Source organism: Megalops cyprinoides, chromosome 6 (genome assembly GCF_013368585.1).
Source record: "Megalops cyprinoides isolate fMegCyp1 chromosome 6, fMegCyp1.pri, whole genome shotgun sequence".
NCBI lineage: Eukaryota > Metazoa > Chordata > Actinopteri > Elopiformes > Megalopidae > Megalops > Megalops cyprinoides.
Genome location: NC_050588.1, coordinates 30862438 through 30877037, shown reverse-complemented (window position 1 = coordinate 30877037; position 14600 = coordinate 30862438). Strand labels below are relative to the sequence as shown.

Genomic DNA, 14600 nt, shown 5'->3' with positions numbered 1-14600 from the left:
CCTTTATCTCTGGGTATCTCCCAAAATATATGAGAAATTATACAATCATTCCTAACAAAGATAGAAGCATAAGTAAAATGGGCTAATTGAGGAACTGGTGCTGGAATAGAAGCCTGCATACTGGTACACGTGTCCCCTCAGGATTTTGACACCTCAATGTTAATCAGCTTGTGTGTATCACTGCAACTTGAGTACACATTAGCATAAAAGACCACAGAACTGTATGTGTGTACTGGAGTGCTACACTGCCTATTTATTAACTGCATCTGTCATCTTCAGTCTGTAATATATGTGATGCAGTGAGTATGTATTTCTTATGTGATAGTATTGTATGTGTCTGTGTGAATGTGTAAATGTGAGTTTGTCTGTGCGAGTGTACATATATGCATATGTCTGTGTATTTGAGTGAATGTGTGCATGTGGGTCTGTGTGAAAGCGTCTGTATCTTTGTGAGTGTGTGTGCATCTGCGCATGTGTGTGTGATGTGTAGGCATGTGCATCTCTCGGCCTTCTCACCGTGCAGCCATCCTCGAGCACGCTGTAGGTGAAGCGGCTGTTGCCCTCGGCGCGGATCTCCACATCGTTGGAGCCCTGCAGCAGCAAGGCCTTCTTCAAGTTGCCAGTGGCCTGGTCCATGTAGGCCACGCTGTTGCGGCAGTGGTAGGTGAGGTTCTGTGAAGCCTCGGTGGACAGCAGCCGCAGGAAGGTCATCTGGATGCTGGCGGTGTTGGGTGCGAGGCTGTCATCACCGTAGCTGAACTGCACAGGAGCCGAAGGGAGAGAATGTTACAACAAGGCAGAGGAAATTCATGGACACAATTCAACACCTTTTACTGCAAAGGGCTAAAAGAGAAGCGGTGTCTGAGGCCATAGGGACTGTACTGTGAATTGGTGTGACTTCCTCTGGGGCTGTAATTTTAGTGAAAGTGTGACTCACGTGGAATCCTCCGTTCATGGTCTCTCCAAACCAGATGTGCTTGCGATCCTTGCTCTTGCTGGTCCACCAGTTCTTGCGTGGGATGCTGGCGGGTTTGGGGTAGACACAGGTCTCGCCAGTCTCCATGTTGCAGAAGACCTTGATGGCATCAATGGTGCAGCCCTGGTTAGGATCGATCCAGTAGTCACCTGGAAAACAGCAGAGAGGGGAGAGTCAGCTCAGTCTGCTTTTTGTTGGGTATATAAAAAGACACCTTTTCCCTTTTCAATTTCCTGTCTCGTTTCATTTACCGCTCTTCCAGTCGGGGTGGCACAGTTTGAGGTCCCTGCAGGTGCGGGCAGGGTTCTTCTTGGAGCCCTCGGGACTGCGGATGTTCTCGATCTGGTTGTTAAGGGACTTGAGGGTGGCGTCCACCTCGGCATCGTGCTGGCGCAGGTTTCCGGAGGCCTGGTCGGCTCTCATGTACCTCAGGGGATCGGGGGCCTTTTCGGGCTGAGAAAGGCCTGCGAATGCGGACATGTCAATGCCGGGGCCGGGGGGACCAGGAGGACCAGGGGGTCCGGGATTACCAGGAGGACCCTAAGAGAGAGAGAGACAAGTCAGGAGAGGTTATGATCTCAGTACGGCGTGCATCTGTATCATTACAGATAGACGTGTATTCTTACAGTTCCATTCAATGTGGTGAGCATCTGTATTCTTTTTACTTACAGCAGGACCAGTCTCTCCAGAGCGACCACGAGGTCCAGGGGGTCCAATGGGGCCAGGCAGACCATTGGCACCATCTTTTCCTGAGGGACCAACAGGGCCAGGGGGTCCCTAAATGGACAAAGTGTATTAAAAACAGAACTCTTTCTATTCTTTGCTTAACCATCATGCATCTCTTTGGTATGCCTCCACATGTGATATACACTAAAGCAGATAAACAGACAAGAACTCAGCAGGTACAGATCTGCATGCATAGCTGCCTGACATTCCTGTACTTACTCTTGCTCCAGTGGGGCCAGCAGGTCCGGAAGCACCCTGGTCACCAGGCTGACCCTGTTGTGGGCAACAAGACATGACAAGGTTATAAATGGTTACCAATGAACATGTGTTACATATCATTTCAACTAAAGAGTATATAACAGTAACAACTTAACTCAGAAATTACACAGTATATGACAGTTCTTGAAAAACAGCTTCAGTGATTTTTCTTCATGGAGGTATACTTTTGTAATTCGTGACTAACGCAGTGTGTCACAGTCAGCTGTCTGCCAGACACGCACAGGAAGGCAACAACTCTGCCACTTACGGGAGGTCCAGGCAGACCCTGCAGACCGGTGAACCCTCTGTGTCCCTTCTGTCCCCTCTCGCCAGCCTCGCCCGCCTCACCCTTGTCTCCGCGTGGCCCTTGAGGTCCCTGGGGAAGAAGAGAGGAAGACCCGATCAATCAAACATATCACCTCTCTGTGGGAAGGAGTGAGAACAGTGAAAGTGCCTGTGGACATGTGAAGTGCAACAAGGACAAATTCCCTCTTACCCCTTTCACTTTTAAGAGGGACTGGGACTGTGTCTTTGGAGGTACTGCAAGGTTAAGTTGAGCAGGAACACAACACACCTATGGGCAGTGTGTACAAACTGCACAGGGAACTGCATATGTACAAACTCGTTTTTGGGACAATATTAGGTGGGCTTTTGTAACGAGCAATAGGCATTTACAGGAATATCTAACACGTGTCTGGGATCACATAATTAGACATAATTAGACTGCCTTACATAATTAAACGTTGCTAGCTTGTCTTGGATGTTAGGCTTTTAGATTCAATTAGCCAGATGACTTTAGCAATAGCGGTTTAGCCCTGCTTTCGCAAAGACCATTGGACAGACAGACCTAGAAAGTCTATGTTTGGAAGGCCATCATGTGGAGGACTAAGTGCGTTGTAGTGTTCATCTTTTTATGCCTTGATTTATATTGTGGTTACATGATGAATTATGCAAGATTTATTTCCCGGTAGACTAATTATTGCTTCCTTAGAATTTATGTCAGTTCATTCAGTCATTAATATTACATGCTGTAAGTCGCCATCGATAAGGTATTCTTCTAAATGACCTCATAATAATTATCAGCAACGAGGAAATTGTGTGCACAGGTTATATAACACAGTGTGATTATGTTGTGGAGACTCCAGTCTGCTGGGACCTTATCTGATTGTAATTATGTAGAGATATTTGCAAGATTAAATGCATATAATATATCAGTGTGTGAGGACACAGAGTATGGGGACAGAGTATGTGAGTCGTATACGAGGTGTGGGAGCAGTGTATGTGGAGTAGTATATATGAGTGTGTGACCAGTGTCTGTGAGGTAGTATATCTGAGTGAGGGGAGAGCATATAATGATAGTATATCAAAGTGGGGGACAGACTGTGTGGGTTATATATGAGGTGTGGGGACAATATGTGTGGGGTAGTATATCAGACTGTGGGGACCATGTGTGTAGGGTAGTATATCAGAGTGTGGGGACCATGTGTGTGGGGTAGTATATCAGAGTGTGGGGACCATGTGTGTGGGGTAGTATATCAGAGTGTGGGGACCATGTGTGTAGGGTAGTATATCAGAGTGTGGGGACCATGTGTGTGGGGTAGTATATCAGAGTGTGGGGACCATGTGTGTGGGGTAGTATATCAGAGTGTGGGGTAGTATATCAAAGTGTGGGGACAATGTGTGTGGGGTAGTATATCAGAATGTGAGGATATAGTGTGTGGGGTACTATATCAGAATGTGGGGACCCTGTGGGTCAGGTAGCATATCAGAGTGTGGGGACAATGTTTGTCAGGGGTCAGTGTGTGTGGGATAGTGTATGAGAGTGTGGGGATAGTGTTTGTGCAGTATTGCACTGTGCTGGGACAGTGTTTGGGGTGGTGGATCGGAGTGTGGGGACAGTGTTTGTGCAGTATTGCAGTATGTTGGGACAGTGTTTGGGGTGGTGGATCAGAGTGTGGGGACAGTGGGGACACTCACAGCCATTCCTCTGGCTCCAGCTGGTCCAGGAGGTCCTGCAGGTCCTTGAGCACCCTATAAAAGACAGAACAGCATAATTTATCTTCCGCTGAGGTAATCCCAGTCTGTTTGAGGAAAAATGACATGAAGCATCATTTATCATAAGACTTTGACTGATACACGATGCAATATTCAAAAACATAAATAAAACGTATTATATTTGCTGATTATTTTTTAATCCCAGCTGTCTGAAAAGATGAAGCATTGAAGCATTCTCCATGGAATTGGTTTGCAGAATAGGTAAATATATTTTACCCTCTGACAATTCTTCTCCCTTCCTATCTGATATCTGGCGTGATATAATAGCCTGCCTTTGTGTCGCTGGCTATTTCATATTCAAAGAGTATTTCACACCATTTTCACACTCAGGAAATCTGCATTCTTCTCTCAGCATTCTCTGCTTGATTCCCTCCAATCTGGATTGTGTTCCTCTCTCTGTAAATAACCCTTCTGTCTGTGAGGATGAAGCTTCTCAGAAGGCTCTTTTTTTGCACCCGTTCCAGTTTTTATCTTGTCATCCGCTCTCTAGGTCCTGTCATTGCTTTTCAGTGGGTTCTCTTATCACTTCCATGCAGATAAGGCCATTTTCCCACTCCTCTGAGGCTCTGGTTTCCTCTCGGATATCTGCATTGCTTTCGGACATCTCCTCCTGAACGTGTTCCTAATTTCTCTCACCAGCTCTTCCAATCTCTCCTCACATTTCTTCCTGCTCACCTGCTCACTCACTTCCTTCATCTCTTCAGTGCCTTATTCTTTCAGTCTCTCCCCTTCCTCTTCTGTGAAAAATCTGGGGGCTACATCCTGCAAAGTATCTGCCCTCTCTGACGACGTGTTCCGTGAATTTCTACACAGAGCCTGATCTGAAGGCCTGACACTTGCATTGTTGACAGCGATACTGTAGGCTGAAGTGATCAGACAGCTGGGACTTCAGCCTACAGCATTTGTAGGTGTTCCTTCCTAATCCAGAGCAAAAGGGATGTGTTACTCACAGCCTCTCCTCTGTCTCCCTGTTTGCCAGTAGGGCCAACTGGACCTGGGGCACCAGGTGCTCCGGGGGCACCGGGAGCACCAGCAGGACCAGTGTTACCGCGATCTCCCTACAGGGGGGGAGACACACATGCTAATCAGTGATGATGTCACATCAAGTCACATGACAGTGGTAATGGTAGAACAGTGAATGATAGAACACCTATAAAACATACAGTACATCTGAATAATTTCTTTTTAATAAAAGATTTTTTCTTGGCATTTTAGGGGCGTTCTAGATTTCAGCCATGCAGTTGACCCATGTTTAGTACATGAACCCATCTTACATGACATTAACGATTTGGGTAGTTAAGTAATTTACAGCCAATTAACAAATTGCAGCTTTGGGACTGTTTGCGGGCACAAGCACATACAACTATAGGCTGAGAGTTTCTCATCTGGTGATTTCCAAAAGCAGGTAACTGGAGCTTCTTACCTTGATTCCAGTGGCACCATCTCTACCTGGAGGCCCATCAGATCCAGGGTTGCCCTGTGAAGGAACGATGGACATTTCCATCATACACAAGAACAACAGTTTTTCCTCCACAGTGGCATTTTGTTGATTCTATAGCATTTGATATCATTCTAGAGTGTTAAATCTTTACTGGGCTGTGGTTTGTGTCTGACAAAAAGAACACTGGTACAGCCAAACAAGAAGTTACTGCTGAGGAAATTTGTAACACTATAAATAATAGTAGTGATACTACTAATAAATAATATTACTACAGATACATAATGAATATAGAAAATGCATCTTTGACACTCTTGGCCAAATTTCAGAAATCAACACACTAGAATACTGTTATCAGGAATCAGACAACACAGAGATATTGCAAGTGTAATGGAGGTGCACAGAGTTTTCTGTGATGCAGACAGGAAGTATCGTCACTGACCTCTCTACCAGGCTCTCCAGCAGGTCCAGTCAGGCCAGGGGGTCCAACAGGGCCAGGGGGGCCACGGTCACCAGCGGAACCAGGAGCACCTTGCTTGCCGGGTTCACCCTGTGGACAGAGGACACGTGTCACAGTCACTAAGAGATGGCAATACAGCCATTACATCTACTACTAAAACCTAATCAAACTGATCACACATATCAGCGTTTCCTTGGGACATGTTCAATTGTCCTTTAGAATGTCATGAAGTGATTACTGGAAGCAAGTACTGGACACATCAGATGTGTTAGCTTCAGGTCACTTCAGATTTTTGAAAGTTGTGAAAGAGTGTCATTTTCATCCTTTCATCCATTCACCAAAGCCCTTCAAAGAAGTTCCTTCAAGTCTATTGAATTAGTCTTCTGGATTCATTCTGGATGATTTTGATTTGTCCTTTGCATTTCACAAATATCAAGAGAAGCATTTGTCTGTACATTAGATGTACAATTTTAGATTAAACCTACAAGTTTAAATAATGTTTAAATAAAGGTCAGTGGCAATATTGATGGCAAGTATTGTAACACATGCACTTCAGGATTATCTATGTGTGTGTGCCATTTGCCATGTGTTTGGTACTCACAGAAGGTCCAGGAAGACCGGGGAAACCTCTCTCACCACGCTGTCCAGGCAGACCAACAATACCACGCTGTCCAGCCAGACCCTGGGGACCTGAGGGACCATCTGGACCCTGGGGAAGAAGAAGAGTGAAAAGCATTAAGCATTAAGCATTAAGACCTGATGCATGAATAACTGACAAATATGTCTCAAAATACAAAAGAATAAAAGGCCAGCACCATTCAAATGCACATTGTGTCCTTTAGTATTTCAGTAAATGTGCCCTCAAAGGCAACTGCCTCATAATGAACAGTACAGCTGGCCAAGAGACAGGAGCTGCATGTGCCTGTTAGCATTCTTAATTCAATTCAAATTTTTATGTTGTCTCATCATGCAGTTTTCTCTGTAGTGAGCATATTCTGCTCCTCAGTCCACACTCTGAGATCAGTGACTGGTGTGGGCAGGAGTATGTGACTAGTTTGTAGTGGGAAGTGTAGATGTCACTCACATTAATTGCTTAACAGATTCTCTTTTCCAGAGTGACTTACATGGCGTATGTATCATCCAATTTAGGAGCAGGACAGCAGGACATCTACTGCCACCATTGTTGTAAGGGACAGACATGACAAGGTATTTTTGGCGCAACAGTGTACATGCAACTGTGATGTAGGTAAACATATTGTGTTCCTCAACACAGTGAGGTGGATGTACATTACTGGGTGACTGGTTTCAGTTAACAGTGTGGACTAATCCACTGTCACATGGATGGGGTGTATGAGGATGACAAGGACATGGTTGTCAACTCACAGGGGGACCATCCTCTCCAGGTTCTCCCTTCTCTCCGGGGGGACCGGCAGGTCCACGCAGACCGGCATCTCCCTGTCTTCCTGGAGGACCACCGTCACCACGGACACCCTTGGGTCCATCTTTACCGGGAGGACCAGCAGGGCCAGAAGGACCAGGGTTACCCTGAGAGAGAGGAAGGTGGGAGAGTTCAGTACACTGATACACTACAAAAATTCATTGCTCACATCTAGGCAGAAACTGAGTGAAAGATTATAGACATACCTATTATAGTTACATAATAGATTAATAACATCAAAAGACAAAATATGAAAAAATAGTGTCAGTTTGCCAATTAATGTTATTGTGTAATGTTTTCATTAATGCTATCATTTTCAGTAAGAGGTGTTGTGATGCGAGGTTATTGAAGCTTGCATAAAAGTTGCAAAACAAACAAAAACTCTGTGGTCCAAATGCACTATCACTTGGGCATTCTGGGTGACATTAAAAGCCTCTTTAATATTCACAGCATACAATATTGAAAGCCAGTTTAGGATAGGACAATATCTTAGCTATTCCAAATGAGTATAGTAACAATATCATTATCACTGTCTGTTAGAATGAACAAGTTCATATTTTTATGGAATTAAAACTGCCTGATATATTCATGACTCAGGAATAATTGTATGACAATTATATACGATAATAATTTCTTTCGAAAACAAAGAGGTATAGTTAACTGAAATGATTAAAATTCTGAGACTTAACACAGTCAGTAATGCTGTGCTTTGGCAAATAAATTATTAGAAATACATGCAGCATCTACTCTTATAAAGAACAAAAATTATTGTGGCACAATCTCTATGGCTGAGACTGTGAAATGTAGAAGACTATCATATTAGCAAATCTGTGATAAAAAGTGACTTGGTTACCATTCAGATGCAACAAATATTAAATAAAAATATAGTGCCATAGCTCTCCTTCATACAACCTGCATTACACAGACAATGTAACAAAATGTGACAAAAATACAAAGCAAAAAGCTGTTGCATCCTAATCACATAAAAGGACATTATTACAGTTAATTAGCAAATCACTAGCACACATTTATATCTTGAAAATGATTGTGAGTTCCACCCTCTCTTCTCTATAAAATAAAATGGCGATATTGCAATGGGTTATGTCTGGTGCCTCATTTTCAAACAGGTCTGACCACCCAAAAGACAACAACTTTTTATGTCATATCACAGCTACTATGTCTAAGCTCCAGATTGGAGGGCTTTACATTGTGACCTGCATATTTCTTGATGTTGTTTTGACACAAACATGGTTGATGTTTGTTGTTAGGATACATTCTCTACAGAAGCCTATGAGGCATGGATTTCTGCAAAGAGAATAAAGGCACATGAAGTGATGTGGGCCAAAATCCGAGAAGCCTGGAAGATCAGGGACTTAGAGGCAGGATACAGATGGGTGGGTTCAGGGTGGGTATAAGGCTTACATTAGGGCCAGGAGGTCCAACTCTACCAGCGGCACCAGGGAAACCAGTAGCACCCTATTATGGAGAGAAAGAGATCAAGTCAGATCAAAGAAGTGTAGTCATCTTCTCACGTATCAAAAAAAGGGGGCATAAATTAAGATACAAGAGCATGTTTAAGTCCCTTGGATCTCAGAAATCAGCTGATGAATGACAATTTCAATTTTGCTTTAATCAGAGGGACTAAATGTGCAGGAACACTAAGCTCTCTGAGACTGCAGTGAAGAGCAGGAGCTAATGCCAGCACTTGACATTTAACAGAACCTACATTTATGAACTGCAAGCTGCTTGGTCTGTTATATATTCGCGTTTTTTCAGCTGAATATCCTGAATGTCTAATCTCAGTCAAAGACGCATGTTCACATCCCTGTGCTATGAGCTGATTTCTGGAGTTAACAAAAGTAAGAGCGTTCACTCACAGGAGGTCCCTGAGCACCGCGAGCACCTTTGGGTCCAGAAACACCAGTAGGGCCCTGGAATAAAGGAATAAAGGGAAAAAGGAAACATCCATATTAGGAAAATTTGAATCAAATCATTGCTGAACAGTGTTACACTGGAACCCACAGTACTGTATTACAGAAAGGCTGCTGATGACGTCAAGACTGTTCGAAAAGAGTTTCTCTGTGACTGATGACCTTTCTGATTCTATATAATCATGCCAAATTCATGACTCACAAAAAAACACATTGTCTGTGCAGTGACATCAGTTGCGAACTGTACTGGACAGTAACAGTATAGCACTACAGTTCGACAAACTCAAACAGTTGTGTTTGAGTAAGCGATTCCCAATTTCCTCAAGTTGCACTATTTCCCCATCTTATTTCAGGGGGTTACACTACTGCCTTTGCCTTCAACAGCATTTCTTCTGCTGCCAACCCTCCAGGCAATTTGTTGTACCTGCAAGTCGAGCACACTGCAAGAGTGGCTAAATGCAGGGGTCATGTTCCCATTAGTACTAGTTTAGAATAAGACAGGAAAAAGAATTAACACAAGGATAATCGATAGTGGTTCAACCCAAATGGGGCACTGGAAATTAAAACCCCTCAGATTAACCTCCAGTGCAGTATCAGAGCAGAATGAAGGGGGGGGCTCACCTGAGGTCCGGGAGCTCCGGAGGGTCCCTGGGGGCCAGGGGCGCCAGCGTCACCCTTCTGCCCGCCCTCACCCTGCTCTCCCTTGGCTCCAGGCTGGCCATCTGCACCCTAGGGTGGGGGAAACGAGACAGAATGTGGTTCAACTAATTGCCTTTTTCAACAGGTGAATCTTTCAGAGATGTTCACTGGGTTCACAAGATGACTACTCACATATTACTCACATTCAGGTTTGTAATTAAGTCTGTGATTAATACAGGCTGTTCCAATTTTTTAAGGCTGAACTCACATTGCGCTCGAATAATAAAGAAGTGTTTGTCAACAGCGGTTGAATGATCAGCGGCTCCTGATCAATTACTGCGCAAATGCCACCATCAGTCACTCTTGATTATCACCATCTAAGACTGATTACATACATTGGCCATAAATTACTGATTATCAATGTCTGTTAGACCTTTTAGAGGCTGTTAGGCTGTCAGGAAGTTTCCTAATTGTGACACAGAGTCTAAATGGTTAATACTCACAGGGGGACCGGCGAAGCCAGCAGGCCCGGGAGGTCCAGTCTCACCACGGTCACCCTGGAAAGAGAGGGAATGTTAGCCCATCTACCAGCCTTAGGTAACCCAGCTCTTCACATAACTTGCACAAACACTTTAAAGGGCACTCAATAATTGCTTTTTAATAAACAAGTGAATATGGAGTTCAGCAGTCTCTGGGAAAACCAGCAGGTAGGGAGCAGTGCTTGCATTCAGAAAACCATGCATTTAAAAAAAAAAAATGACATATGGAAAATGTATATTTGACGTGTGTATTTGACATTTTATTTTAATAGAAATATGGCAAAAGTAAATATGATTCTACATTTATGTAGATAAATATGTGCACATTCAAACAGTACACTGAAGAGGTAGGGATATGCTTGGATTGGAGTGCATGTTATAATAGCTGTGGAGCAGACTCACAGTATTTCAAATCAGCATTTAAGGTTCAGTCATTCAGAACACAGAACTATGTTTCTCTAATAGGTTTATGAGTTCAACTCTATCCATATGCATAAAATACTGGCATGGGGACAAGCATATTTTTTTTACTGGAAACGCTGCTCTTTTATGTAATGTTTTGAAGCAGTGCAGCAGATAAAAGGCTTACGGTATCTGACCATGTCTGTGTGTGTCTATGCATGTGTGTGGTGTGTGTCTGTGTGTGTGTGTGTGTTTGTGCATATGCGTGAGTGTGGCAGTTAGCAGGACTTACAGGAGCACCACGGGCACCTGCAGCTCCAGGGGGCCCGGCGGGACCAGATTCACCCTGAGGGGGGAGAGAGGGACGAGAGTGACAAGCTTACTCATCCTGTCACTGACAGGCTCTGCGGCCTGAGAACTGGCCTGGATAAACACTGCATGAACTGAAGAAACACTGCTTACCTTCTCACCATTAGGACCAGCAGGGCCAGGAGGACCGATGGGACCAGTCAGACCCTGAGAGGAAGAGAGGGAGAAACCGTCACGGCCTGACACTACAGTCCTCTTAAAAACCCACATATCAACGTACCTTCATCTTTCCTCCTACAGTGATGTGCATCCTTTATTTGGGTGAGGCAATTCAGTTATCCACATACTTTCCTGAGACTCTTACAGTATTGGGCATCATCGTGTAACCTTTTATACAACCCTCTCGGCAGCAACTGCTCGACAACTCAGCCATGCTGAAATGCACTACATGTGTCCAATTTATCTGTGAATTCCTTGTACACTTTCCAGAAAAATATGTATTTCAAACTAAGACCTAGCCTTAGTGCATGGCTAGATGCCCCAATTATCTTCTGCGTAGGCTCACTGACTTTTTGCAGGGGACTCTTATGGAATGGTGGACCGTGTTGAACTGTGACACAAAGTGTCAACGCTTTGCTTTAGACCTGCATTTGTGTTGCTTCTTTCGCCTCTCCAGGGGGGTGTTAGCAAAGGGGACCAAAGTGAGACAACATGCAGCGAAGATGAGGACGGGGCGAGAGCAGCGGATCGATACTCACTCTGGAACCGTCCTTGCCGGGAGCACCCTCGGGTCCTTTCTCACCATTGTCACCCTGTAGGGGAGAGATGGATCATTAACTTTGTCTGTGGCAAACAGCATCAACCCAGCCACCTCTGTAGGCACACAGGTAGAATTGCATTGATCAAATTAGAATGTCCTCTGGTTGATTAAATAAACCGTTCAGTGACTTTCCAAATATTGTAGCACTTTATAGCAGCTGTCAGGATGTCATATACAGAGGTGTAAAATTGGATACAGGACACAAGAAGCAATTCTAAGTAATGATTTCTTGTGTACAGTTGCCTTGAAATTTATAAGCAATTCAACAGACAAATGGGTAATTTTATGAAAAGAATACAAAACTATATCTAGCACCACTTAGGTCTGAACCTCTCTGTATATGTGCTATTTCAGTGAATGACACCTTACTTGTCAAAAAGTAAACGGTAACACAGCATTAAGGCTACATGAGGGCACACGGTCATGATTGAAAAGACAGCAGTGAAGAGTGGAGAGTAACTTAAGGCTGGGCTGCATTTTCTGCAGAGGACGCCTGTGAGAGCTGGAGGCGCCTGTCTCAGGGGGTCTTACTCACTCTGTCACCCTTGGGTCCGGGAATGCCGGAAGCTCCTCTCTCGCCAGGCATGCCCTGAAGGCCAGGAGGACCCTGGGCACCAGGAGCGCCACCTGGGCCAATGGCTCCCTGTGAGAGAGCCGAGATAAGCAAGGCTTTAGTGGCCGGGATCACAGTCAACACACCACTGCCACAACACCCGTGAGGAGGATATCTGGGCTCCCTCAGCACTCTGCAATGTGATCATCTGAGCCTCTTTTCACTACTGATTCTATTTCAATACCCTCATTTTTCATTACTGAGAGACTGCAAGCGTTCGATCTGTGATTGAAAGCACGGTGCCAGTCCATGTTGTATAAGCATCTGGGTGTGTCCTGCTCTGGGAAGCTAGGGAAGACTCACAGGGGAATTGGATTGGATGCAGTCTCTGTAGCTCTGTCTCCAGTCTATGAATTACTGGATCAGCTAGACTATTGATCACAGAGTCGCATACAGTAGCCTATTGATCACGGGAGGTCACCCAACCCACAGTCAATGGATCAAAGCAGAACTATGGCCTCTGCATGTAAATCTGACAGTGACATCACGGAGGTGAAATTCTTTTCCTCAACATATAACATGAAAGACAAATCAAATGTTGTGACTAGTGACTGTCAATCTCAGATGAACAGTTGGACAGTGGGACAGTGTGTTATGCGGAATACTTTAGAGCATCATGGACGTCAAACTGAATATTTCCTTATAGTGCACTACTTTGCACTCGTGATCATAAATACTTTGTGACACATTCAGTCTGTTACCAGAATTATGTACATGGAGAGACTCCCATGCAGTATCTGTAGTTTGGCAGTGGCTCTGTGATAAGTAGCAAAGGTACAGGGTATGGATTGTTCACAGGAACAGCGGCCAGGTGGGTGGAACACTCACCTTGGGTCCGTCAGTTCCGGGAGTTCCAGGCAGACCGCGAGGTCCCTGCAGACCCTGGGGCCCGGCAGCTCCTCTCTCACCTGGGAAACCACGCTCACCCTGTGGAGAGAGTGAGAGTGTCAATGCCGTGCAGTTATTTCGGGTGTCACATCACTTGTAAGGGGTCGATTTTGAAAAAGCCAGATGAGGTGTGGGCACTCACTCTTGGTCCAGTGGCACCTGCGGCTCCAGCCTCTCCGGGAACACCCTACAGACACAGACAGGGATGTAAGTCACGGGTATCACTGCAAAAACTGACAGTCTGATGTGTTTGTTTGCCAATATAATGGGCAGTATAATACATGATATGCATCTTGTCTGATAATATTGGTATTGGTCTGTGGAAGGCAGATGCCTGTATGCACAATTTTTCATTCATGTTTCACATCTATTTAAAATTGTAAATGCAGAATTGTAGTACTGTGGTTAAAGCAGCAGTTTCGGGGGCTGGCTGATTTATCCAGAATGATAACTTGACTAAGGGCTCAAACTAATTTTGGCTTGGTTCCTTCTAATGTAGTGTTTTACTACACGGTATGTCATCTATGTACACATGAATAAAACAGAAAAATGAAAATACAGTGAATGAAGATAAAATTGTTCTAATACAGCAGCTGAATGGCTGGCACCAGCCCTCTAACACCCCTAAATTAACGAGGGCTTCTGAGCCACAGTGTCACAGTGATGTGACGTGAATCTGATGACAGTGGGGACACTCACCTGGTCACCAGGCTTGCCTCCCTCACCAGGGGGGCCAGGAGGTCCGGGGAGACCCTGCGGAGGAGCAGAGAAGGAAAAGAGGGGTTAAAAAAATCCCAAAGCATCAGAGTAAAAAGAACCTTTACTGAATTGCTGTCATATTGTTCAATATGAATAATGGATCATCTCATCTGTGCTTCATCAATGAATTGATAACTCCCAACGATCGTTCATGATGTGCGGCCGGATGAACAGTAATGGAAAACGACCTTGCTGTGACCTGTGTGGCTGCGTGGTGTCTTCTGTTCCAGACACGGTGACAGATAAGGGAACTCACCTGGAAGCCAGAGGGTCCAGGCTGACCTTGTTCTCCTCTCTCTCCAGCAGGGCCCTGAGATGGAGGCAAACAGAGCCATTGAACCATGACACA

At 44.7% G+C, this 14600-nt stretch overlaps 1 protein-coding gene across 2 annotated transcripts in view; it reads right to left on the bottom strand.

Moving 5' to 3' along the window:
- col2a1b (collagen, type II, alpha 1b) overlaps window positions 1–14600 on the bottom strand; it is a 47735-nt gene that overhangs the window by 385 nt on the left and 32750 nt on the right. For both annotated transcript variants that reach the window (XM_036530562.1, XM_036530563.1), the window contains 24 exons: window positions 14508–14561; window positions 14192–14245; window positions 13635–13679; window positions 13433–13531; window positions 12527–12634; window positions 11930–11983; window positions 11325–11378; window positions 11155–11208; window positions 10425–10478; window positions 9904–10011; window positions 9229–9282; window positions 8774–8827; window positions 7297–7458; window positions 6515–6622; window positions 5896–6003; window positions 5439–5492; window positions 4966–5073; window positions 3938–3991; window positions 2229–2336; window positions 1922–1975; window positions 1646–1753; window positions 1228–1516; window positions 938–1125; window positions 517–759 (listed from right to left, as the gene is read on the bottom strand). In XM_036530562.1, the coding sequence (XP_036386455.1) occupies window positions 517–759; window positions 938–1125; window positions 1228–1516; window positions 1646–1753; window positions 1922–1975; window positions 2229–2336; window positions 3938–3991; window positions 4966–5073; window positions 5439–5492; window positions 5896–6003; window positions 6515–6622; window positions 7297–7458; window positions 8774–8827; window positions 9229–9282; window positions 9904–10011; window positions 10425–10478; window positions 11155–11208; window positions 11325–11378; window positions 11930–11983; window positions 12527–12634; window positions 13433–13531; window positions 13635–13679; window positions 14192–14245; window positions 14508–14561 (2376 nt within the window). The remainder of the gene's footprint in view (window positions 1–516; window positions 760–937; window positions 1126–1227; window positions 1517–1645; window positions 1754–1921; window positions 1976–2228; window positions 2337–3937; window positions 3992–4965; window positions 5074–5438; window positions 5493–5895; window positions 6004–6514; window positions 6623–7296; window positions 7459–8773; window positions 8828–9228; window positions 9283–9903; window positions 10012–10424; window positions 10479–11154; window positions 11209–11324; window positions 11379–11929; window positions 11984–12526; window positions 12635–13432; window positions 13532–13634; window positions 13680–14191; window positions 14246–14507; window positions 14562–14600) is intronic.